The sequence below is a fragment of the Salmo salar genome, chromosome ssa19, assembly GCF_905237065.1.
Source record: "Salmo salar chromosome ssa19, Ssal_v3.1, whole genome shotgun sequence".
NCBI classification, from domain to species: Eukaryota; Metazoa; Chordata; class Actinopteri; order Salmoniformes; family Salmonidae; genus Salmo; species Salmo salar.
The window spans coordinates 78,208,493-78,235,695 of record NC_059460.1 but is presented as its reverse complement, the minus strand read 5'-3'; the positions used below and the strand labels follow the sequence as shown (position 1 = coordinate 78,235,695).

At 44.6% G+C, this 27,203-nt stretch overlaps 1 protein-coding gene and 1 long non-coding RNA gene across 11 annotated transcripts in view; one reads left to right on the top strand and one right to left on the bottom strand.

Moving 5' to 3' along the window:
- Positions 1 to 27,203, top strand: part of LOC106579667 (microtubule-associated protein 4) — a 135,089-nt gene that overhangs the window by 58,561 nt on the left and 49,325 nt on the right. For 8 of the 10 annotated variants that reach the window (XM_045702769.1, XM_045702775.1, XM_045702771.1 and 5 more), the window contains 4 exons: positions 1,558 to 1,671; positions 2,136 to 2,225; positions 3,697 to 3,807; positions 10,039 to 11,328. In XM_045702769.1, the coding sequence (XP_045558725.1) occupies positions 1,558 to 1,671; positions 2,136 to 2,225; positions 3,697 to 3,807; positions 10,039 to 11,328 (1,605 nt within the window). Of the gene's footprint in view, positions 1 to 1,284; positions 1,449 to 1,557; positions 1,672 to 2,135; positions 2,226 to 3,696; positions 3,808 to 10,038; positions 11,329 to 27,203 lie in introns of those variants that run through there. The other 2 variants (XM_045702776.1, XM_045702773.1) reach the window with 2 other exon arrangements.
- LOC123729039 (uncharacterized) lies at positions 11,954 to 15,944 on the bottom strand. The gene is made up of 3 exons (XR_006760810.1): positions 15,535 to 15,944; positions 15,239 to 15,332; positions 11,954 to 12,030 (listed from the first exon to the last, which is right to left on the bottom strand). It is a non-coding gene; the product is annotated as an uncharacterized lncRNA (long non-coding RNA).

The following is a 27,203-nucleotide window of genomic DNA, read 5'->3' as shown; positions in this document are numbered from 1 at the left end:
GTTTTAATTGTATATAACTGCTTTAATTTAGCTGGACACCAGGAAGAGTAGCTGCAGCTTTGGCAGGAACTAATGGGGATCAATAACAAACCCCAGGAAGAGTAGCTGCAGCCTTGACAGGAACTAATGGGGATCCTTAATAAACCCCAGGAAGAGTAGCTGCTGCCTTAGCAGGAACTAATGGGGATCCATAATAAACCCCAGGAAGAGTAGCTGCTGTCTTGACAGGAACTAATGGGGATCCATAATAAACCCCAGGAAGAGTAGCTGCTGCCTTGGCAGGAACAAATGGGGATCTCTAATAAACCCCAGGAAGCGTAGCTGCTGCCTTAGCAGGAACTAATGGGGATCTCTAATAAACCCCAGGAAGAGTAACTGCTGCCTTGGCAGGAAACAATGGGGATACCTAATAAACCCCAGGAAGCGTAGCTGCTGCCTTAGCAGGAACTAATGGGGATCCATAATAAACCCCAGGAAGAGTAGCTGCTGCCTTAGCAGGAACTAATGGGGATCCCTAATAAACCCCAGGAAGCGTAGCTGCTGCCTTAGCGGGAACTAATGGGGATCCATAATAAACACCAGGAAGAGTAGCTGCTGCCTTGACAGGAACTAATGGGGATCCCTAATAAACCCCAGGAAGAGTAACTGCTGCCTTGGCAGGAACTAATGGGGATCCCTAATAAACCCCAGGAAGCGTAGCTGCTGCCTTGGCAGGGCACTAATGGGGATCCATAATAAATTAACAAATACAAACAGCCTATCTGGTTCGACTCTTTGTGTCTTCTCTTGTCTCTCTGAATAGGTTAATGTATTATTGAAGTCTGAGCCACACTCACACCCACACACACACACACACACACTCACACCCACACACACACACACACTCACACCCACACACACATAAAACATGTGAGGACACACCGGTGCTTTCGAATTAATCAGTGCCCTCTCTGACCGACTAAAAGTCCCGTGGCCCGTCTGGAAGTCCAAATTCCCCCCGCCTGCCCCCCTGAGCCCCTGTCTGGCTTTTGGATGCGGCGGGGCTGTGTTTATGACTTTGGGTGTCGTCCTGTCCACCCGCTTCACTGTCACCCTCACTGTAACTGCAGGGATACAGGGGGGTGGGGTGTTCTCTCTCACAACGGCCAAATAACAGCCACATCGGATTTGGCGATCAGGCGGAGGGCCTAGATAGTGGAGTTAGGATCCAAAGCCCTGGGATGGGGGCGGTGGGGCGGGAGGGGTGGACAGAACCAGTCACAGACAGGGAGACGTCACCACGGCCCAGACTAGTGCAGCCACTGATCATCACAGAGCTACTGCTTACACAGCGATACAGCTGAGACTGCACTGGAAAGAGAGAGAGAGGGGCTAGAGAATTACCAATATCAAATGCTGTTTTAGATTTAACAGGCTTGTTATATATTTATGTAGAGTGGAAAATACAGGTGAGTGAGTGAGGTTTTTGTGTTTGTTCTGTACAGTGAGTGGGGGGGTTGCGGTGTGTTGCAAGAGAGTGGAACTAATGTGAGGTGATCTGTGTTCCCGACACTTCAGGTTCTAAAGTGACACCGGGGGGACAGATATCAGCTTCGCGCCCAGAACCACAGGTGGAAGTGCGTCCCAACTCGGCAGAGCACCAGGTCTTTGCAGCAACAGATTTCCTCTCAGGTAAGACACCTGATACTGCACTATTGTACATTAAATCATGTTTATCCTGAACCATATCTTATATATTGATTTGGAAAGCTAGTTGAGATTTGAACTCAACTCCTACAGGTGTGACTGAAGTGATGTGTTGTTCACCCTTAAAGAGATGTGTTGTTCACCCTTAAAGAGATGTGTTGTTCACCCTTAAAGATATGTGTTGTTCACCCTTAAAGATATGTGTTGTTCACCCTTAAAGAGATGTGTTGTTCACCCTTAAAGAGATGTGTTGTTCTCCCTTAAAGAGAGTACTGTACTGTTCAGTTTGGAGTGGAGGGTCTCATGCTTAGTCACACCCACCTCTCTCTCTCTCTCTTGCTCTTTCTCTCTCTCCCTCTCTTTCCCCTCTCTGATCCTATGTTATTCATGCCCTTTCCTCTGTCCCCCCTCTTCCCTCCCTCTATCTCTCTCCCTCTCTCTCTGTCCAGGCTCCATGGCGGGCGTCCCTGATCAGTGGAGCTCCCAGCCCAACAACCCTCGCCAGATGATGGATAGTGGACTGATAGGAGATTCCTCAGGTAGAGTCTTTGATTCAGTTGTCAATACTTGAGCTACACACATCCTACATGCTTTTGCCAGAATAATACGATACCATCCATCAGAAACACTTCACGTATACAATCACACAATATGAATGTGTGCAGGCTAAAAAAGATTGTAAACTGAGTGTAATACATTACAAAGACTATGCAATGAATGTAAAACATTTATTTATAAACTGGGTGGTTTGAGCCCTGAATGCTGATTGGCTGACAGCGGGAATGAGACGGGAATGACAAAACATGTATTTTTACTGTTCTAATTACGTTGGCAACGAGTTTATAATAGGAATAAGGCACCTCTGGGGAGTTTGTGGTATATATACCACGGCTAAGGGCTGTATCCAGGCACTCCACGTCTTGTCGTGGGGTAGAACAGCCCTTAGCCGTGGTATATTGGCCATATACCACATCCCCTCGGGCCTTATTGCTATTATAAACTGGTTGCCATACTACAGAGTATTTACTCAGTGCCCCTTGAGCTGAGCATGCTCTGTTTTTCCACATTGGTGGCTTAGGAGTTGTAACTGGCCTAATTTGTGCTGGTCTGAGAGTTATGGGCTGAGTTGAGTTGTGCGTCTACAGCTACGGCAGATACAACCCCACCACAACCTAATGGCATTTGTCATCTCGGTGCGACTGAATCACTGCTGTAGGCCTAGTCACTCAAAGACACACACAGACACATGCACACACAAAAGGGAACACACGCACGGAATTCTCATTACTGCAGCGTTTCCCAAACTGGGACCTGGGGACTCCAAGGGGGGCACGTTTTGGTTTTTGCCCCTAGCACTACACAGCTGATTCAGATAACCAACTCATCATCAAACTTTGATTATTTGAATCAGCTGTGTAGTGTTAAGAGCAACAACCATAACGTGCCCCCCTTATGGACCCCAGGACAGAGTTTGGGAAACGCTGCATTACTGTGTCACTTTCTCGCTGTCTGACATTTCGGACTGCACTCGCCTCAGAAAGTGTTGCTAGGCAGTCCTGACTCAGGGGCCCTTATTGATGAATATAACTGAATTTAGGGGGGCTCATTTTCACGTCTCCGTCCCTCGTTTCTGCATCTGAAAGGCCTCGTTCTACATTAAATCATCTTTCGAACTTTCCTCAATGAGCTCTTCAGATTGATAACGTCTCGTTCTGTCTGCCTGTGCGATGACTAATGTTCAACCTATTCATTGTTCTCTCAGAGGTTGATCTAAGCTCTGATTGGTCCTGGTCTGTGTGACATTTGTCTGACTCTGTATCGGGATCAGTTCAATCGGCTTTGGGCCTGTATTCACAAAGTGTCTCAGACTTGAAGTGCTGATCTAGAATCAGCTTTGTCTTTTAGATCACAATGAATAGGATTACATGGACAGAGGTGGGGCTGATCCTAGATCATACTACTCAGAGACCTTTGGCGAGTACGGATGCTGATTGCATCTCTGTGTGGCAGGTTTCTCCCAGCCTGCCATGGGAGTGAATATGGACATGGGGATGGCTCTACTATCGGCAGAGAGGCCTCCCAGCATCGCTGAGCACCAGAAGCCCAAGGACATATCTGCAGGTAGAGGGAAACACACACTAAGACACACACATATCAATAACAGTTCCTACCTCAGTGCCAAGTTACGTACCTCTCAGTACCTACCTACCTCAGTACCTCACTACCAAGTTACGTACCTCTCAGTACCGACCTACCTCAGTACCTCAGTAACAAGTTACGTACCTGTCAGTACCGACCTACCTCAGTACCTCACTACCAAGTTACGTACCTCTCAGTACCTACCTACCTCAGTACCTCACTACCAAGTTACGTACCTCTCAGTACCTACCTACCTCAGTACCAAGTTATGTACCTCTCAGTACCTACCTACCTCAGTACCACGTTACGTACCTCTCAGTACCTACCTACCTCAGTACCTCAGTACCAAGTTACGTACCTCTTAGTACCTACCTACCTCAGTGCCAAGTTACGTACCTCTCAGTACCTACCTACCTCAGTACCTCAGTACCAAGTTACGTACCTCTTAGTACCTACCAACCTCAGTACCAAGTTACGTACCTCTCAGTACCTACCTACCTCACTACCAAGTTATGTACCTGTCAGTACCTACCTACCTCAGTACCTCAGTACCAAGTTACATACCTCTTAGTACCTACCAACCTCAGTACCAAGTTACGTACCTCTCAGTACCTACCTACCTCAGTACCAAGTTACGTACCTCTCAGTACCTACCTACCTCAGTACCAAGTTACGTACCTCTCAGTACCTACCTACCTCAGTACCAAGTTACGTACCTCTTAGTACCTACCAACCTCAGTACCAAGTTACGTACCTCTCAGTACCTACCTACCTCAGTGCCAAGTTATGTACCTCTCAGTACCTACTTACCTCAGTGCCAAGTTATGTACCTCTCAGTACCTACCAACATCTTAAGCCAGCTCTTAGGGCCTATGTGTATGTCTTTCAGTATATCTGCCTCTGTCTGTCTGTCTGTCTGTCTGTCTGTCTGTCTGTCTGTCTGTCTGTCTGTCTGTCTGTCTGTCTGTCTGTCTGTCTGTCTGTCTGTCTGTCTGTCTGTCTGTCTGTCTGTCTGTCTGTCTGTCTGTCTGTCTTTCGCTCTCTCTCTCTCTGTCTGTCTGTTTCCTATTGGGCATGCATGTATGGCATTTGTAAAAGTCAATATGCAAACTAGAGGGTGTGCCACAAATCCTGAATAGCCGTTGCCATCTGTCAGCCCGGCCCATCCCATCACCCCACTTATATATCTGAATGTCTCATCATACCGGTGCCGGTATACCCAGCGGCAGCCAGCCCCTACCCCTCCTCCATACCTCATGCCCAGTTCAGTTGATGAGGTCTGGGTTTTGGCTGAGGGCTTTATGGGCTTAGAGCATCAGGAATACCCCCCCTGTGGGGTTCATCTCCCAGTCCAACCCCAACTCCACTCCTGTGAAGACTAGACTAGAGCATCCTCACACAGGGCACCAATGGAACTTCTTTGCTAATACCCTCTCTTGTCCACTGAGGGGCGCTATAGCTAGAGCTGTGGTTATCTCACGCCACTCACCGGGGGAAAACCCTGCTGGGAATACCTTACACCATAGACCTTCCCATGGTATAGAATACTGTATGTCATAATGTTGTGGCTATTGTCACTCAGCATTCTCCTAATACCCCATGGTTCACATAGCTATAGCACAACTGAGGCCCGTGTTAGGTTACTACACAGGAAGTGGTCTGTACCATGTCCCAGTGTTAGGTTAATACACAGGAAGTGATCTGTACCGTGTCCCAGTGTTAGGTTACTACACAGGAAGTGGTCTGTACCGTGTCCCAGTGTTAGGTTACTACACAGGAAGTGGTCTGTACCGTGTCCCAGTGTTAGGTTACTACACAGGAAGTGGTCTGTACCGTGTCCCAGTGTTAGGTTACTACACAGGAAGTGGTCTGTACCGTGTCCCAGTGTTAGGTTACTACACAGGAAGTGATCTGTACCGTGTCCCAGTGTTAGGTTACTACACAGGAAGTGGTCTGTACCGTGTCCCAGTGTTAGGTTACTACACAGGAAGTGGTCTGTACCGTGTCCCAGTGTTAGGTTACTATACAGGAAGTGGTCTGTACCGTGTCCCAGTGTTAGGTTACTACACAGGAAGTGGTCTGTACCGTGTCCCAGTGTTAGGTTACTACACAGGAAGTGGTCTGTACCGTGTCCCAGTGTTAGGTTACTACACAGGAAGTGGTCTGTACCGTGTCCCAGTGTTAGGTTACTACACAGGAAGTGGTCTGTACCGTGTCCCAGTGTTAGGTTACTACACAGGAAGTGGTCTGTACCGTGTCCCAGTGTTAGGTTACTACACAGTAAGTGGTCTGTACCATGTCCCACTAGCCTGTTTGTGTGAAAGAGTTGTAGGGTGCAAACGGATTGAAAGCCTGAGGGTGAAAGATAAACTTTGCAGGCATCTGTTCACAATCCTGCCTCTGGAATGATTCCAGACTCGAGAGCTTGCCTGTGTTGTAGAGAATAATTGATTCGGAACTCGATATGGCAAAACTAATTTGATCAGTACAATATCTGAATGCATATTGCATTAATGTTTATCCCTGAAAGACCCTCTTGCTAGTGAGGGGGAAAAAAGTGTCCTGGCTGATATGACTCAACAATGCAGCACACCCCTCCCTCGTCAGAGACACTCTAACTCATGGGAAGCATAACTACCACAACAATTAGTAAACAAAACATCCTCTGCTGCAGAAGTCATTACGTATTCATGTGTTACGTCTTAGTCATGGTTATGGTGAGGTGCCTTATGTTTCCCAATGTTACCGTTAGCCTAGCATGGTAGTTAGCTAGCTAAGCGTGTGTGCGCTGAGCAAGGTTGCGAGGGGAAGTGCTAGGAACCCAGTGGAACAGAAGTGTTGCAGTGACTCCCAGTACATGCCAAACGACATCCTTCCGCTGCATTAGTCATGGAGCCAGTCGCACAGCCAGACACCTGCAACCTGTAGGGATGCTGTACCACATCAAACCATGGCTCTGTACATAGACAGAACCACGACGGCTACCTTCCTGTTGCTGTTCATCACATTAACAGCTCTCCAGAGCATTGAAGGAACGGCTCTAAGTGCTGCTTTATTGTCACTCGTCTCTGCTCTAACATATTACATCAGTCTTGTCGTGTGTGTGTGTGTGTGTGTGTGTGTGTGTGTGTGTGTGTGTGTGTGTGTGTGTGTGTGTGTGTGTGTGTGTGTGTGTGTGTGTGTGTGTGTGTGTGTGTGTGTGTGTGTGTGTGTGTGTGTGTGGTTGATGCATGTAAAATATGACTCTCAAGAGAGAAACGTTATAGGGCACCACAAAGAGATGCTCCGTTACAGTTCCACTATTCAGAGAGACAACTGAGGCACATTGATCCAGCCTTGGGTAATCATTCCTATAAATCCCATCCCCCTCCATCACTCCATTCCTCCAATCCTCAGAACGAGCACAGCTTTACTGAGCAACTTGGCAGCATGGGGCTCTAGAATTTAACTAGATACCTCATCATTCCAAACAGTCCAGAAAAAGAAACAATCCTGTATCAATCAAGATATGATAGATCTTAATGGATGGCTATACTGTACATTCTAAACTGGGTGGTTGGCTGACAGCCGTGGTATATCAAACCGTATACCACGTGTATGACAAAACATGTATTTTTACTGCTCTAATTCCTTTGGTAACCAGTGTATAATAGCAATAAGGCACCTCGGGAGTTTGTGATATATGGTCAATATACCACGGCTAATGGCTGTGGCCAGGCACTCTGCGTTGTGTCGTGCATAAGAACTGCCCTTAGCCGTGGTATATTGGCCATATACCACACCCTCTCTGGCCTTATTGCTTAAATAAAACTCTACCTCTGATTTACTGCATGATGTTGTTCTAGAAATGTACAAAGATATTTTGTGTTTCCTGCTTTTCATAGCTTTGTATTGTACTGTGTATTGTACTGTGCATCGTACTGTGCATGGTACTGTGAATTGTACTGTGTATTGTATTGTACTGTGCATTGTACTGTGTATTGTACTGTGCATTGTACTGTATATTGTACTGTGTATTGAACTGTGCATGGTACTGTGTATGGTACTGTGTATGGTACTGTGTATGGTACTGTGCATTGTACTGTGTATTGTACTGTGCCTGTTTCTGTGTGCTTGACCAATACCTATGTTTATGTTTGTATTTCTTGCATTCAATCACCCACTCACTATGAAGTAAACACATCTTTCTCCTCCTCCTAAAATCCCATTCAGTACTCCAGCATGTCCCTAGGGTAACACTGAGTCACAGTATTACCATTAAAGCCCTCCCTGTGACTATTCATTCACACAGGAGTACAAAGGCAACGGGCCAATTAGAATGCCTGAGTGATTTATACCCATGTTGCATTTTGAGTGTTCAGTGGCAAGTTGCATCCCCTGTACAGAGCCAGTTCAGTTACGTTGAATGGACCTTCAATGAGCGTCCACAGCTGCACACTGTGACTATTACTACTCTCATGTCTTAGACTGCACTGTTGGATATGGTTTTGAGGCCTTTGAAGTTCACGCTTTTGTCTGGATGAGAAATGCATTGCAAGAGAGAGTGAAAGAGTGAGTACAGTGCCTTTTGGAAAGTATTCAGACCCCTTGACTTTTTCCACATTTTGTTATGTTACAGCCTTATTCTAAAATGGATAACAACAACAACAAAAATCCTCAGCAATCTACACACAATACCCCATAATGACAAAGCGAAAACAGTTTTATTTATTTTTCTAATTTATACAAAAATGTAAACAGAAATACCTTATTTACATAAGTATTCAGACCCTTTGCTATGAGACTATAAATTGAGCTCAGATGCATCCTGTCTCCATTGATCATCCTTGAGATGTTTCTACAACTTGATTGGAGTCCACCTGTGGTAAATTCAATTGATTGGATATGATTTGTAAAGGCACACACCTGTCTATATAAGGTCCCACAGTTGACAGTACATGTCAGAGCAAAAACCAAGCCATGAGGTCGAAGGAATTGTCCGTAGAGCTCCGAGACAGGATTGTGTCGAGGCACAGATCTGGGGAAGGCTACCCAAACCTTTATGCAGCATTGAAGGTCCCCAAGAACACAGTGGCCTCCATCATTCTTAAATGGAAGAAGTTTGGAACCACCAAGACTCTTCCTAGAGCTGGCCGCCCGGCCAAACTGAGCAATCGGGGGAGAAGGGCCTTGGTCAGGGAGGTGACCAAGAACCCGATGGTCACTCTGACAGAGCGCTAGAGTTCCTCTGTGAAGATGGGAGAACCTTCCAGAAGGACAACCATCTCTGCAGCACTCCACCAACCTGATCTTTATGGTAGAGTGGCCAGATAGAAGCCACAACTCAGTAAATGGCACATGACAGCCCGCTCGGAGTTTGTCAAAAGGCACTTAAAGGACTCACAGACCATGAGAAACAAGATTCTCTGGTCTGATGAAACCACGATTGAACTCTTTGCCCTGAATGCCAAGCGTCACGTCTGGAGGAAACCTGGCACCATCCCTACTGTGAAGCATGGTGGTGGCGGAATCATGCTATCAGGATGTTTTTCAGCGGCAGGGACTGGAAGACTAGTCAGGATCGAGGGAAAATGAATGGAGCAAAGTACAGAGAGATCCTTAATGAAAACCTGCTCCAGAGCAGTGCTCAGGACCTCAGACTAGGGCGAAGGTTCACCTTCTAACAGGACAACGACCATAAGCACACAGCCAAGACAACGCAGGAGTCTTCGGGACAAGTCTCTGAATGTCCTTGAGTGGCCCAGCCAGAGCCCTTACTTGAACCCGATCGAACATCTCTAGAGAGACATGAAAATAGCTGTGCAGCGACGCTCCCCATCCAACCTGAAAGAGCTTGAGGAGATCTCCAGAGAAGAATGGGAGAAACTCCCCAAATACAGGTGTGTCAAGCTTGTAGCATCATACCCAAGAAGACTCGAGGATGTAATCGCTGCCAAAGGTGCTTCAACAAAGTACTGAGTAAAGGGTCTGAATACTTATGTAAATGTATATATCTTTTTTTATTGTTATAAATTTTCAAACATTTCTAAAAACCTGTTTTTGCTTTGTCATTTTGGGGTATTGTGTGTAGATTGATGAGAGAAAAACACAATTTAATACATTTTAGAATAAGGCTTTAATGTAACAAAATGTGGAAAAAGTCCAGGGGTCTGAATACTTTCAGAATGCACTGTATATGCCTGCTTTAAACTCTCTTCCCTCTTCACACACAAGGTGCCCTGGGCGATGGCTGGACAGACAAGGCTTGCATTCCCACCGACCTGCCGTTCACCCCAAGTTTCTCCGCAATGATCAGTCACCATGCAAGCCACCTGGAGGCCAGCCCCGAGGACCCCCCTGACTGTGGCTGGCCCCACCGAGAGGCCTTGGCCATGGGGGAGGAGATGGAGAGCAACGAGGTAAATGACCGCAAACAACAACAACAACAGCAGAAGAAGAAGAAGAAGAGGAGGCCCCGAGACGAGGTGTACGACAGGGGCCAACCGGAGACTCAGGCTGAGAACACAATCCTGTCAGAGGGCCACCACAGGGTCTCCCCCCGCAAGGACAGGGACAGGATAGTGGGGGGCTGGGAGCGGGAAGAGCCAGGGAGAAGTGGAGCCAGGGGAAAGAGGGGCAAGAGCAGGAAGAAGCTTCCAGAAGAGTGGGGGTTTACAGCCGAGCCCTTCGTACCCTCCTCTGCCGCTCACCTCCCTGAGGGGCTGATCCCTGCCAGTGAGGACCTCTTCCCTCCATCTCTCACCCAGAATCTGCTCCCTCTCATGACCCCCACCTCCCTTCCACCTGCCATGGGCTGCGATCTCCTGCCTACAGCCCCCGTCTCCATGCCCACCAGTCAGGGAGAGTTCTCGCTCAGAGGAACTTTCCCCATGGTCACGTGTCCTGGAGACCCATTCACCGCCAGCTACCAAGACCTGCTTATGGATACAGAGACTGCCAGCCTGGGTAATGACAAAGAGGCTTTCTCCCCAACTTCTTCCCTAGATTCCCCAGTTCATGAGTCAGGGGTCAAAGTGATGTTTGATCATGACACCTCAATGCAGGATGTCCATATTGAAGATGCCATGAGTTTTAGCCCCACCCACCAACCAGATCGTGGCCTATCACCATTAGAGAAGCCTAGTGAGCTCACAGCGACCGCACCCCCTTTCTCCCCCTCCGACAGCTCCTGGCTCATCAACGACTACCACTTCAGCAACAACAACAACTGCTTTGAGTTCAGTGACATCACTCCAGGGCGCTCCCTACCTGTGGGCCTGGCCTTCGACACACCCAGCCCAGTCCCTCTTCGCTCCCCCAAAACCATGCCTGAATTCTACCCCAGGGGGGGCAAAGAGGCTAAATCCCCATCACAGAAGATACCCAAGAAGTCCCGCTCCTCCTCTTCCACCAAAAGCCCCACCTCACCAGGGTCCGGTCTGAACCCCACCGCCCAGTCCTTCTTCCCTGGCTTCGCCAACCCCACAGAGCCCCTCACCGTGGTGGTGGCCCCAATGTCTGAAGGTTTGTTGCAGTGGCGTGTGATGTTCACTAGGAGGATTAGAGGAGTCAACCAGTACCTTGCATGGGCATGTGGCTCTACGGCTGGGCTGGGACCGACCCAATAGCCCAGTCTAGACAGCCTGACTGACTAACTAAGATACACTCTGTCCGAGGGGCGTGGTTTGGCTTTTTTGGGAGTTTCCTCTTACCCACAAGGCACTGCTGCGTCTGGGCAGTGCTGGAGTGTTCTCATTAACCCCGTGTGGTCCAGGTTGTGCTACTAACTACCACACACACTCACCACATGCGGTGTCACCAGTTTCACTGGCACTTTCTTTCATCACCAAACCTCTCTCTCTCTCTGTCTTCCTTTCTGCTGTGTCCCGGTGTCTCTCTTAGTCTAGTATGTTGGAGGTCCATGACTTCTTCATGTCTTCTTATCCTCTCTGTTGAATAAAAAAAAAAACATCCCTCCACGCTGTCTCTTCTATAGCTAACATTTCGTTCAGAGAGGAGCCTCTAAACAGTTCTCTGTTGATGTTTTGTCCAAACCACTGCAATGCATGACCGCTCACTAACCAAAAACATGTCTGAATGAATATACACTCAAATCAGATCACGTGTTGATTGTTATTACCTCTTTCTTTCGTTCCATGTCCTGACGATTCCCTTCTGCCTCCACGACGGCCACCACAACAGGTGAGTCAGAAATCTGCGTGATCTCTATGGGCGTAGATTGTGGGAAATAGATTGTGAAACATTGTTTAAATAGATTGTAGGAAAGTCTTGCGTTGCAATACACCACAGTGACACAAACCCTTCAAGGCCGGGGAGAGGCAGGGCTGAAAACAGATGGCTTGGGGCTGAATCCAAGAATAAATCAATGTGATAAGTCTGTCACTGTGACTATGTCCAGGCCAGGGTAAATATATACTGTATACAGCGACAGGCGGGGACACTAGGACAGGAAAGTGGAATATAGAATAGTATTGAGAGAGATGTTGTTTTAGGACCAGATGCTGTTGGAAGTGGTGTTGGAGGGCCAGTAGGAGGCACTCTTTCCTCTGGTCTAAAAAAATATCCCAATGCCCCCAGGGCAGTGATTGGGGATGTTGCCCTGTGTAGGGTGCTGTCTTTCAGATGGGACATTAGACAGGTGTCCTGACTCTCTGTGCCCACTAAAGATCCCATGGCACTTATTGTAAGAGTAGGGGTGTTAACCCCGGTGTCCTGGCTAAACTCCCAATCTGGTCTTCATACCATCATGGCCACCTAATCATCTTTAGCTTACAATTGTCTCATTCTTCCTCCCCTGTAACTATTCCCCAGGTAATTACTCTAAATGAGAATGTGTTCTCAATCAACTTACCAGGTAAAAAAAAAAAAAAAACAGATGTTGTCTAGCATCCCTCGGGTCTCCCGTGGTGTTCTGTGTGCTCTCTCCGAGGGCTGGGAGGGCTGAGTGAAGGTTGTGTCATTTATATCTATATGCTACATTGAGGTTTTTCTTTCATTATTTTAGGCTCTCTGACCTTAGTGCATAAGTCTGAACTTTGGAGCCTACACACGCTAAACAGCCTACATGCCAAATGCTTTTGGGAGCGGGCAGATAAGTTTACGTCGATCCACAGAGGCAAAAAGGACAATGTTGGGGTTTAATTCGATAAGAGAAAAGCTGCAAAATGTAGAGTTGAAAATAAAGAGAAGGGAAGGCCAGAAAAGTAATGTTTGGGAAAGATTTAGTGAAGTGGCAAAAGAGTAGGAAGTTTACGTACACCTCAGCCAAATACATTTAAACTCAGTTTTTCACAATTCCTGACATTTAATCCAAGTAAAAATTCCCTGTCTTAGGTCAGTTAGGATCACCACTTTATTTTAAGAATGTGAAATGTCAGAATAATAGTAGAGAGAATGACTTATTTCAGCTTTAATTTCTTTCATCACGTTCCCAGTGGGTAAGAAGTTTACATACACTCAATTAGTATTTGGTAGCATTGCCTTTAAATTGTGTATGTAAACTTCCGACTTCAACTGTATGTGTGATGATTGTGAGGGGCTATACAAATTCGACAGTCACAAGACGGGGACTTCAAATAGCCCTGTGGCACGTCACGGGAAATGTAGCCTACTGTTCCGATGGGTTAAATGGAATCTGATGGAATCTGAAATATGGACGCTGACTGTAGGTTCGTGGTGAAAAAAGTACCCAGTTGTCATACTTGAGTAAAAGTAAAGATGCCTTCATAGAAAATGACTCAAGGAAAAGTGAAAGTCACCAAGTATAATACTACAAAGTCAAAAGTAAATGTAATTGCTCAAATATACTTAAATATCAAAAGTGATAGTTAAAGTAAAACATTATTTCAAGTTCCTTATATTAAGCAAACCAGACAGAACCATTTTCTTGTTTTTTTACTTTACGGATAGCCAGGGGCACAGACCAACACTCAGACATCATTTACAAACGAAGCATGTGTGTTTAGTGAGTCCTCCAGATCAGAGGCAGTAGGGATGACCAGGGATGTTCTCTTGATAAGTGCGTGAATTAGACCATTTTCCTGTCCTGCTAAGCATTCAGAATGTAACCAGTACTTTTAGTTGTCAGGGAAAAATGTATGGAGTAAAAAGTACATTATTTTCTTTAGAAATGTTGTGAAGTAAAAGTTGTCAAAAATATAAATAGTAAAGTACACACCCATAAAAACTACTTAAGTAGTACTTTAAAGTATTTTTAGTTAAGTACTTTACACCACTGCTGTAGGTCTAAAACCTCTCACATAGCCTTAATATTAACTCTTCCAGAATTCTTGCAGTAAAATTATATGCAAAATGTTCACTCGAGAACAGATGTGGAGAAATATGATTTATTTCTTTCAGCATCTTGAGAGAATGTGAATGTGCAGTTAGGGACCATCTGTGGAGTTATTGTCTTTATCAGCATCATAAAAGCTGATAGTTTTTCAACCACATAAAATATGTATCCAAGCCTAACTGAAATCTTATCAGAAATGTGACATTTTCACAGCTTTCTATTTGCTTATAACCGGTCAAACTAATGTAATTTGGACATTTTGCACAGAAAATATTTCCAGTTTGTTTTGTTATTGCATTTACTCCCCGGTCCCTAAATGTCTTTGCTCTGCAAAAAAAAGCAGAGATGACAGAGAACTTTACTGATGTCAACCAGGTTGACGCATTCATTCTATCGATTTTTAAAATGACAAGGATTTCTTTAGTCTTCTAGGTCAACATATAAGGGCAGAAGAGAAGCTGCATGTATCTAATTGTATAAATGGTGACTAACAAATACCCTATCAAAATGTCGGAAATTATAACCAGAAACCTATCTAAATCAGGAAAGGACGCGTAAAAAATTGTCCAAAAATCTTGGATGTCAATTAAGGCAGCCCAACGCACCTCTCTGATTCAGAGGGGTTGGGTTAAATGCAGAAGACACATTTCAGTTGAATGCATTCAGGTGGACAACTGACTAGGAATCCCCCCTTTCCTTTCCTTTCAGCCGACAGACATCAGATAAAGAACTACACGCTCACAGGAGCAAGTGGTAAACAAGCATTGCAGTCAGTTCTTTAGCACAGGTTTATTCTAAGCGTAGCGACATTTGCCATGTGTACAGTACATGCCCCTCAAGATACAGCCAATTAGACGCCAACTTCACCATCAGGTGCCTACTTCCCAAACTACACCTATTTATTTATTTGTATATTTTGGCCTCAGGGTTCCTCCGTAATGAAGAGTTATAAAAGTTGGAGAAATTGTCCGTCGTGTAGCTTGTGAAATATTTATGTTTATGCGGGCGGCACGCTGAGCTGCCGGTATATAAATAGATGTCGTTGACATGCAGCGTTAAAACGAGGCTCAGCGTGAACCGCTATGGTTAATGAAGAATTGGACGGGAGATTCGGTTTACCATCTCATCCTGCATCATTTCCTGTCTGTGGCATCCTCAATGGGCTCGTTGCAGACAGAGATTCATTGTGATGAGACGTGAGGCCGTTATTAACCTGTGGAGATAGATAGGGGAACAGTGGAGTGTGTAAACTGACAATTAAGTTGTTTTTGATAAATTTCCTGAGAAAACAAAGTGCTTCATTTGGTCTGGCACTTTGAGTCAGCCATTGCAACAGGGTCCATTGTTCATACAGTTGCGTTCTGTTCTTTGAGATGAATAGCTTGCGTGTGTGCGTGTGTGTTTTTGGAACATACACAGCTGTCTCTGTTGCCCCTCTGTAATTTGTCCTCTTTGTCAGTGTGCCGGGGTGGAGCTGTGTCATTGACGGTGCTATTTAGGCCCTGTAGGAGACAGGAGACTGGGCCGCTGTGTCCCGTCCCTCACCCAGCATGCTATTTCTTTGGGGATGAGGGGCGGGATGAGCCCAACAGCAGTCTGTGTGTGTCGTCTGTGTGTGTCGTCTGTGTGTCGTCCATAGAAATTAGAATAAGTAGAACGGGCTTGGAAGCTCCAATCCTGGCAATTGGTATTATGATGCAATCATTCCCATGGTATTTTGGAATGTTCTATCAACTGATGCTGAATTGGCATATCATTAGCATATTTATAGATCAACCAATAAGGAGCATATCCTTGCCCCCCACTCCCACTCCCATACACAACCCTCCACCCCCAACCTACCGCCTGTGAACCAATGCAATATTGGTGTGATTTCTGTGGTTTACATAAGTCAAGCGGTGCTGGGATTTTTTTCATCCAGCATTGGGGCTTTGAGTTGAGGCAGTCAGTCTGATAACTTGCCTCTCTGCCTTTTGGAGGGCGGCGGGAGGAGGACAGCCCCAAAACAGAGGTGCCATCCTGGATAGCGGTGCCCACGTGCTGCCAATGTGCTCCCACATTGTCCTCATGTCACTTTGGCTGAACACAGCAACAAAAGGTCCGCAAAGCTGAGTCACTGGGGTTATTTTAGGCCGGCAACCCAAAACATCAAGCTCCATAAATATTTCAGCCACCTATTTTTATCTACAGTGTTTTTCAGTGTTCCTGGGGGGGCGGATTCCTCAATGGGCCGTTGACGGACAGGATCCTAGGAGAGACAAGTATCTGTGCGTTGTGAGTTGATGGTTTGTGACGTGAAGGGGTGACCGATGTGATTTCATGTCATAGGCAACACCAGGGGGAAAAAACAGGACTCTCACTGGTGGTGTTATAGAAAGGGTTTATTATGAATGTGTGGGGGCTATTTGGGTGAGGGAATGTTACAGAGCTAATGGTGTTTGGATGGAGGTTTGTTCTATCTGTGTTGTATTCCTATGAGGACATGTTGAATGCCAGGACACAGCATTACTCTATTGAACACAGTAGATTAGAGTGGTGAAAAACACAGTAGATTACAGGGGTGAAGAACACAGTAGATTACAGGGGTGAAGAACACATTAGATTAGAGTGGTGAAGAACACATTAGATTACAGGGGTGAAGAACACATTAGATTAGAGTGGTGAAGAACACATTAGATTAGAGGGCTGAAGAACACATTAGATTAGAGTGGTGAAAAACACAGTAGATTACAGGGGTGAAGAACACAGTAGATTACAGGGGTGAAGAACACATTAGATTAGAGTGGTGAAGAACACATTAGATTAGAGTGGTGAAAAACACAGTAGATTACAGGGGTGAAGAACACATTAGATTAGAGTGGTGAAGAACACATTAGATTAGAGTGGTGAAGAACACATTAGATTAGAGTGGTGAAAAACACAGTAGATTACAGGGGTGAAGAACACAGTAGATTACAGGGGTGAAGAACACAGTAGATTAGAGGGGGGAAGAACACAGTAGATTAGAGGGGGGAAGAACACAGTAGATTACAAGGAGAAAAACACATTAGATTAGAGGGGGGAAGAACACAGTAGATTAGAGTGGTGAAGAACACAGTAGATTAGAGTGGTGAAGAACACATTTGATAAGAGTGGTGAGCTAAACACAGGCAAAATCCTAGAGGAAACACTGCTTCAGTCGGCTTTCCAAAAGACACTGGGAGACACATTCCAGCACGACAATAACCTACAAATATACACTGGAGTTGCTTACCAAGATGGCATTGAATGTTCCTGAGTGGCCTAGTTAGTTTTGTCTTAAATCGGCTTGAAAATCTATGGTTTAAGAATGGCTGTCTAGCAATGCCCAACGACCAATTTGACTGAACTTGAAAAACTATTCAAAGAATAAAGGGCAAATAATGTACGATCCAGGTGTGTAAATCTCTTATAGACTCACCCATAAAGACTTACAGCTGTAATCGCTCCTAAAGGTGATTCTTGACTCAGGGGTGTGAATATTTATGTAAATTAGATCTTTTCAGCGACTAGCTGATGTGACGTGTTGATGAGAGCAAGGCGCTCAGGTGTGGGTTCAGGGCCTGGGGTTATAAATAAGGCTTCTGACACAGCCCCCGTAGAGACAGACAAATCTATCCACAGCAGGGCTGCTCTGCTGTCCACTGGCCCTCAGCAGCATTGCAAAGCACAGCGAGGCTTTGATTTCTCTCTTCCTCTGAGAGAGAGTGTGTGTGTGTGTGTGTGTGTGTGTGTGTGTGTGTGTGTGTGTGTGTGTGTGTGTGTGTGTGTGTGTGTGTGTGTGTGTGTGTGTTGTGTATGATGTGTTTTTGAGCTCCCCACTGTCTTAAGGGAACTTGGTCTCCACACTCCAACACAGTGTGACAGACAATTGTTGTTTTCTGTGAACTAGACAATGATATGTGAATAATGAAATCCTTGTGGGCTTGTATTGGCTATCTAAGGCTTGTATTGGCTATCTAAGGCTTGCATTGGCTATCTAAGGCTTGCATTGGCTATCCAAGGCTTGCATTGGCTATCTAAGGCTTGCATTGGCTATCTAAGGCTTGCATTGGCTATCTAAGGCTTGCATTGGCTATCAAAGGCTTGCATTGGCTATCTAAGGCTTGTATTGGCTATCTAAGGCTTGAAAAAGCAACATGAGAGTGTTTATGAATGGCAGACTAATAGATACATGGCAGACTTGAATTAATATGGAATGATGTAACATTGTATAACTGCAGAAATATGAATGTAGTGAAAATGGTAGGAAAGGTCAGATTGCTGACAGTTCCAATGGTAGACAGTTCCAGTGGTAGATAGGGCCCGTGGTACACAGGTACAGTTACAGTGGTAGACAGTTACAGTGGTAGACAGTTAGTGGTAGACAGTTACGGTTACAGTGGTAGACAGGTACAGTTACAGTGGTAGACAGGTACAGTTACAGTGGTAGACAGTTACAGTGGTAGATAGGGCCCGTGGTAGACAGGTACAGTTACAGTGGTAGACAGGTACAGTTACAGTGGTAGACAGTTACAGTGGTAGACAGGTACAGTTACAGTGGTAGACAGTTACAGTTACAGTGGTAGACGGGTACAGTTACAGTGGTAGATAGGGCCCGTGGTAGACAGGTACAGTTACAGTGGTAGACAGTTACAGTGGTAGACAGTTACAGTTACAGTTGTAGACAGGTACAGTTACAGTGGTAGATAGGGCCCGTGGTAGACAGGTACAGTTACAGTGGTAGACAGGTACAGTTACAGTGGTAGACAGTTACAGTGGTAGACAGGTACAGTTACAGTGGTAGACAGTTACAGTTGCAGTGGTAGACAGTTACAGTGGCAGACAGTTATAGTGGTAGACAGTTCAATTTCCAGTGGTAGACAGTTACAGTGTTAGACAGTTCAATTTCCAATGGTAGACACTTACAGTGGTAGACAGTTACAGTGGGAGACAGTTGCAGTTACAGTGGTAGACAGTTACAGTGGTAGACAGTTACAGTGGTAGACAGTTACAGTGTTAAACAGTTCAATTTCCAGTGATAGACAATTACAGTTGCAGTGGTACACAGTTCCAGTGGTACAGTTACAGTGTTAGACAGTTCAATTTCCAGTGGTAGACAGTTACAGTGGTACACAGTTACAGTTGCAGTGATAGACAGTTACAGTGGTAGACAGTTACAGTTGCAGTGGTAGACAGTTACAGTGGCAGACAGTTATAGTGGTAGACAGTTCAATTTCCAGTGGTAGACAGTTACAGTGGTAGACAGTTACAGTTACAGTGTTAGACAGTTCAATTTCCAGTGGTAGACAGTTACCATGGTATACAGTTACATTGGTAGATAGTTAGTTAGTGGAAGACAGTTCCAGTAATAGACAGTTACAGTGGTAGACTGTTACAGTGGTAGACTGTTACAGTGGTAGACAGTTACAATGATACAGTTACAGTAGTAGACAGTTACAGTAGTAGACAGTTACAGTGGTAGACCGTTACAGTGGTAGACCGTTACAGTGGTAGACAGTTACAATGATACAGTTACAGTGGTAGACAGTTACAGTGGTAGACAGTTGCAGTAGTAGACAGTTACAGTACTAGACAGTTACAGTGATAGACAGTCACAGTGGTAGACAGTTACAGTGGTAGACAGTTACAATAGTAGTCAGTTACAGTAGTAGACAGTTAGTGATAGACAGTTACAGTAGTAGACAGTTACAGTTACAGTGATAGACAGTTACAGCAGTAGACAGTTACGGAAGTAGACCGTTACAGTAGTAGACAGTTACAGTGATAGACAGTTACAGTAATAGACAGTTACAGTTACAGTGATAGACAGTTACAGCAGTAGACAGTTACGGAAGTAGACCGTTACAGTAGTAGACAGTTACAGTGATAGACAGTTACAGTAATAGACAGTTACAGTAGTAGACAGTTGCAGTGGTAGACAGTAGTAGTGGTAGACAGTTACAGAGGTAGACAGTTACAGTGATAGACAGTTACAGTGGTAGACAGTTACAGTTACAGTTGTAGACAGGTACAGTTACAGTGGTAGATAGGGCCCGTGGTAGACAGGTACAGTTACAGTGGTAGACAGGTACAGTTACAGTGGTAGACAGTTACAGTGGTAGACAGGTACAGTTACAGTGGTAGACAGTTACAGTTGCAGTGGTAGACAGTTACAGTGGCAGACAGTTATAGTGGTAGACAATTCAATTTCCAGTGGTAGACAGTTACAGTGTTAGACAGTTCAATTTCCAATGGTAGACAGTTACAGTGGTAGACAGTTACAGTGGTAGACAGTTGCAGTTACAGTGGTAGACAGTTACAGTGGTAGACAGTTACAGTGGTAGACAGTTACAGTGTTAAACAGTTCAATTTCCAGTGATAGACAATTACAGTTGCAGTGGTACACAGTTCCAGTGGTACAGTTACAGTGTTAGACAGTTCAATTTCCAGTGGTAGACAGTTACAGTGGTACACAGTTACAGTTGCAGTGGTAGACAGTTACAGTGGTAGACAGTTATAGTGGTAGACAGTTACAGTGGCAGACAGTTACAGTGGTAGACAGTTACAGTGGTAGACAGTTACAGTGGTAGACAGTTACAGTTACAGTGTTAGACAGTTCAATTTCCAGTGGTAGACAGTTACCATGGTAGACAGTTACATTGGTAGATAGTTAGTTAGTGGAAGACAGTTCCAGTAATAGACAGTTACAGTGGTAGACTGTTACAGTGGTAGACTGTTACAGTGGTAGACAGTTACAATGATACAGTTACAGTAGTAGACAGTTACAGTAGTAGACAGTTACAGTGGTAGACCGTTACAGTGGTAGACCGTTACAGTGGTAGACAGTTACAATGATACAGTTACAGTGGTAGACAGTTACAGTGGTAGACAGTTACAGTGGTAGACAGTTGCAGTAGTAGACAGTTACAGTACTAGACAGTTACAGTGATAGACAGTCACAGTGGTAGACAGTTACAGTGGTAGACAGTTACAATAGTAGTCAGTTACAGTAGTAGACAGTTAGTGATAGACAGTTACAGTAGTAGACAGTTACAGTTACAGTGATAGACAGTTACAGCAGTAGACAGTTACGGAAGTAGACCGTTACAGTAGTAGACAGTTACAGTGATAGACAGTTACAGTAATAGACAGTTACAGTTACAGTGATAGACAGTTACAGCAGTAGACAGTTACGGAAGTAGACCGTTACAGTAGTAGACAGTTACAGGGATAGACAGTTACAGTAATAGACAGTTACAGTGGTAGACAGTTGCAGTGGTAGACAGTTACAGTGATAGACAGTTACAGTAGTAGACCATTTCAGTAGTAGATAGTTACAGTGATAGACAGTTACATTAGTAGACAGTTACAGTGGTAGACAGTTACATTAGTAGACAGTTACAGTGATTTACAGTTACAGTGATTTACAGTTACAGTGGTAGACAGTTACAGTATTAGACAGTTACAGTATTAGACAGTTACATTAGTAGACAGTTACAGTGGTAGACAGTTACATTAGTAGACAGTTACAGTGGTAGACAGTTACAGTTACAGTGATAGACAGTTACAGTGGTAGACAGTTACAGTATTAGACAGTTACATTAGTAGACAGTTACAGTGCTAGACAGTTACAGTGCTAGACAGTTACATTAGTAGACAGTTACAGTGGTGGACAGTTACATTGGTAGACAGTTACAGTGATAAACAGTTACAGTGATAAACAGTTACAGTGATAGACAGTTACAGTGGTAGACAGTTACAGTGGTAGACAGTTACAGTTACTGTGATAGACAGTTACAGTGGTAGATATTTACAGTTGTAGATAGTTACAGTGATCGACAGTTACAGTAGTAGACAGTTACAGTGGTAGACAGTTACAGTGATAGGCAGTTACAGTGATAGGCAGTTACAGTGCTAGACCGTTACAGTTACAGTGATAGACAGTTACATTAGTAGACAGTTACACTTACAGTGATAGACAGTTACAGTGGTGGACAGTTAGTTGCATACAGTTACATTGGTAGACAGTTACAGTGAGAGACAGTTACAGTAATAGACAGTTACAGTAGTAGACAGTTGCAGTGATAGACAGTTGCAATGGTAGACAGTTACAGAAGTAGACAGTTACAGTTATAGACAGTTACAGTGATAGACAGTGACAGTAGTAGACAGTTACAGTAATAGACAGTTACAGTGGTAGACAGTTACAGTGATAGACAGTTACAGTGGTAGACAGTTACAGTATTAGACAGTTACAGTATTAGACAGTTACATTAGTAGACAGTTACAGTGGTAGACAGTTACAGTATTAGACAGTTACAGTGATAAACAGTTACAGTGATAAACAGTTACAGTGGTAGACAGTTACAGTTACCGTAGTAGACAGTTACACTGGTAGACAGTTACACTGGTAGACAGTTACAGTGCTAGACAGTTACATTAGTAGACAGTTACAGTGGTAGGCAGTTACAGTGGTAGACAGTTACATTGGTAGACAGTTACAGTGGTAGACAGTTACAGTGGTGGACAGTTACATTGGTAGACAGTTACAGTAATAAACAGTTACAGTGATAAACAGTTACAGTGATAGACGGTTACAGTGGTAGACAGTTACAGTTACTGTGATAGACAGTTACAGTGGTAGATATTTACAGTTGTAGATAGTTACAGTGATCGACAGTTACAGTAGTAGACAGTTACAGTGGTAGACAGTTACAGTGATAGGCAGTTACAGTGATAGGCAGTTACAGTGCTAGACAGTTACAGTGCTAGACCGTTACAGTTACAGTGATAGACAGTTACATTAGTAGACAGTTACACTTACAGTGATAGACAGTTACAGTGGTGGACAGTTAGTTGCATACAGTTACATTGGTAGACAGTTACAGTGAGAGACAGTTACAGTAATAGACAGTTACAGTAGTAGACAGTTGCAGTGATAGACAGTTGCAATGGTAGACAGTTACAGAAGTAGACAGTTACAGTTATAGACAGTTACAGTGATAGACAGTGACAGTAGTAGACAGTTACAGTAATAGACAGTTACAGTGGTAGACAGTTACAGTGATAGACAGTTACAGTGGTAGACAGTTACAGTATTAGACAGTTACAGTATTAGACAGTTACATTAGTAGACAGTTACAGTGGTAGACAGTTACAGTATTAGACAGTTACAGTGATAAACAGTTACAGTGATAAACAGTTACAGTGGTAGACAGTTACAGTTACCGTAGTAGACAGTTACACTGGTAGACAGTTACACTGGTAGACAGTTACAGTGCTAGACAGTTACAGTGGTGGACAGTTACATTGGTAGACAGTTACAGTGGTAGGCAGTTACAGTGGTAGACAGTTACATTGGTAGACAGTTACAGTGGTAGACAGTTACAGTGGTGGACAGTTACATTGGTAGACAGTTACAGTAATAAACAGTTACAGTGATAAACAGTTACAGTGATAGACGGTTACAGTGGTAGACAGTTACAGTGGTAGACAGTTACAGTGGTAGAGAGTTACAGTTACTGTGATAGACAGTTACAGTGGTAGACATTTACAGTTGTAGATAGTTACAGTGATCGACAGTTACAGTAGTAGACAGTTACAGTAGTAGACAGTTACAGTGATAGACAGTTACAGTGATAGACGGTTACAGTGGGACACGGTTACAGTGATAGACAGTTACAGTGGGAGACAGTTACAGTGGGAGACAGTTACAGTGGGAGACAGTTACAGTAGTAGACAGTTACAGTAGTAGACAGGTACAGTGGGAGACCGTTACAGTGATAGACAGTTACAGTGATAGACAGTTCTACATGCACCTTTGGTGAGGGGTGAGGGTCTGGCTAGTTGCCATGGTGACTGAGCAGCAATTTATGTTGTCATGGGGATGGCGACAGATACTGAGAAAGTAGGCTGAGGCTAAAAGCTCTTTATCAGTGACACACACACACACACACACACACACACACACACACACACACACACACACACACACACACACACACACACACCAACTCACAGAAATATCACACTAACTCACAAACAGGTCACAGCACAAATACATGCATGAATATAATGTTATTTTTTCACATGCAACCTCATTGGAGAGAAACTAATCATGTACACAGAAACAACAATGCAAAATGGGGGTCACTGTAGCTATATTACAGCACCAGCCACTCTGTATCAGTCTAAAAGGGGTATCACGCTGGAAGAACTGTATATTACAGCACCAGCCACTCTGTATCAGTCTAAAAGGGGTATCACGCTGGAAGAACTGTATATTACAGCACCAGCCACTTGTATAGTCAAAGGGGTATCACGCTGGAAGAACTGTATATTACAGCACCAGCCACTCTGTATCAGTCTAAAAGGGTTGCCATGCTGGAAGAACTGTATATTACAGCACCAGCCACTCTGTATCAGTCTAAAAGGGTTGCCATGCTGGAAGAACTGTATATTACAGCACCAGCCACTCTGTATCAGTCTAAAAGGGGTGTCACGCTGGGAGAACTGTATATTACAGCACCAGAGCCAGCCACTCTGTATCAGTCTAAAAGGGGTGTCACGCTGGAAGAACTGTATATTACAGCACCAGCCACTCTGTATCAGTCTAAAAGGGGTGTCACGCTGGAAGAACTGTATATTACAGCACCAGCCACTCTGTATCAGTCTAAAAGGGGTATCACGCTGGAAGAACTGTATATTACAGCACCAGCCACTCTGTATCAGTCTAAAAGGGGTATCACGCTGGAAGAACTGTATATTACAGCACCAGCCACTCTGTATCAGTCTAAAAGGGTTGCCACGCTGGAAGAACTGTATATTACAGCACCAGCCACTCTGTATCAGTCTAAAAGGGGTGTCACGCTGGGAGAACTGTATATTACAGCACCAGCCACTATGTATCAGTCTAAAAGGGGTATCACGCTGGAAGAACTGTATATTACAGCACCAGCCACTCTGTATCAGTCTAAAAGGGGTGTCACGCTGGAAGAACTGTATATTACAGCACCAGCCACTCTGTATCAGTCTAAAAGGGGTGCCATGCTGGAAGAACTGTATATTACAGCACCAGCCACTCTGTATCAGTCTAAAAGGGGTGTCACGCTGGGAGAACTGTATATTACAGCACCAGCCACTCTGTATCAGTCTAAAAGGGGTGTCACGCTGGAAGAACTGTATATTACAGCACCAGCCACCCTGTATCAGTCTAAAAGGGATGTCACGCTGGAAGAACTGTATATTACAGCACCAGCCACTCTGTATCAGTCTAAAAGGGGTGTCACGCTGGAAGAACTGTATATTACAGCACCAGCCACTCTGTATCAGTCTCTTAATTATGCAAAACATGTAAATTAAGCAGCCCTGGACATGTTTCTGTTTCTATAACGGGCTCTGGGATCGGGTGATTTCCAAAACCGGTGGGCGGCTGTCTGCATGGGGAATGAGAAAGGGAGCTAGCTGTCTGCCGTCAACAAATAATATAATCTCTACCCAGACAGGGCAAAGGAGAGCAGCTCTACCCTTCCACTCACTCCCCTGACACAGACCTGACATGATGGAATCAACATGTCTACATTGGAGCATCCAAACCTGTGGCTAACACTGTTTGATTTACAGGAGACATTCTATAATTCATTTTAGATTCCGTAACTGGAACAACCGACAGTGTTTTACTTTGAGCTTGTCCTGGTACCAGTTTCTTCTCATTGCAATAAATTGTTCATTCTTGCCCTCTCGTACTGTATTTGAAGGTTGAATAGAGCTGATGTGGTGCTGGTTAAAGGAGAAATTAGTGGGGGTTTTTCTTCTTAGTGCAATGGTTCACGCTATATGCTCATCTCTCGTCCGCTGTATTTAAATGGCAGTGGTTTTACTATGGTGCTGGATTACGGAGGGATATTATTGAGAAATGTCTCATCACTTTAGGGTCAATGGCTTGACAACCACGTGCTGCCACAACATGGCAAACCAAATAAAATGCCCAATCAATCTCCTCATAAACCTAAGCCTCAAAATGCAGCCATCTACTAAGATGTCTTATCGATTGGACATGGACTCATGAATACATATATTATCCTCCAAAAATCATCCCACTTGATTTAGCGTCCATATTTATTCAAATTAAGGGAATTTGGGGAGCTTGTTGGATGGATCAGTGACCGTGTGTGCCCAGAATGGGAATGACTGTGAAGTCGGCAGAGCGGATTGGCCAATCGACAGCACATCCATAATGAATAGAAATGGATGAGAGTTCCGAGCACATCTGCTACAACAGGGCTAAAACGGTGGGGCGGTTTATGGATGTTTCGACTTTACCACAAAAGACAGACAAGATTGAAAATATATTTCAAGTTAACTGGATAGCCGGGAGGTAACTGCACAGCTCGTCAGGGTCTCCCGTTATCCTGGCGTGCCTTGGCGTTTCCCATCAGCTCTGTGTTGATGGGAAAGATGGTGATGGTGAAACGGATCTCAGACCATTTACAACACTGTAGTAGGGGCACCAGTTGATGCTGCAGGACCATTACAATGGCAATGTGCCGATACAGAAGGCAGTATTTCCAGTAGGTGGAAATAATACAGATCTTAATGTGTACACCCAGAGCCAAGTATTTCAAATCGAAATGTATGTCTCTACGTGCACCTATACTGTATGTCAATGTTCAGAAATAGACCCTGAGGAGAGATTAAAACTTTCCATTGAATACAAGGCAGTAGCCAGCTGAAGCATCAACTACATAAACCCTTTCAGTATCCATTCATGGTAAGCAATCAAAGCACTTTGTCATGTTATTTTTAACAACACACTATTTTAAGCAGTCTGTCTTGTCGTGGTTCCATCTGTCACCAGAGGGCGGCAGAGACCGTCCTAGAGACATTAACGACACTCAGGTGTGTCCAATTTACTCATTATGATTTCCCTGTTATAAGACGTGTTCTCTGTTGTCCTTGGCAGAAGCTTGAATTGTGTGTGTGTGTGTGTGTGTGTGTGTGTGTGTGTGTGCGGTCGTTTCCTGAGTGAGTGTTCAAGACTTAGTGTATGTTGTTTTTTCAAGTGTACTGCGATCCTGTAGCTATC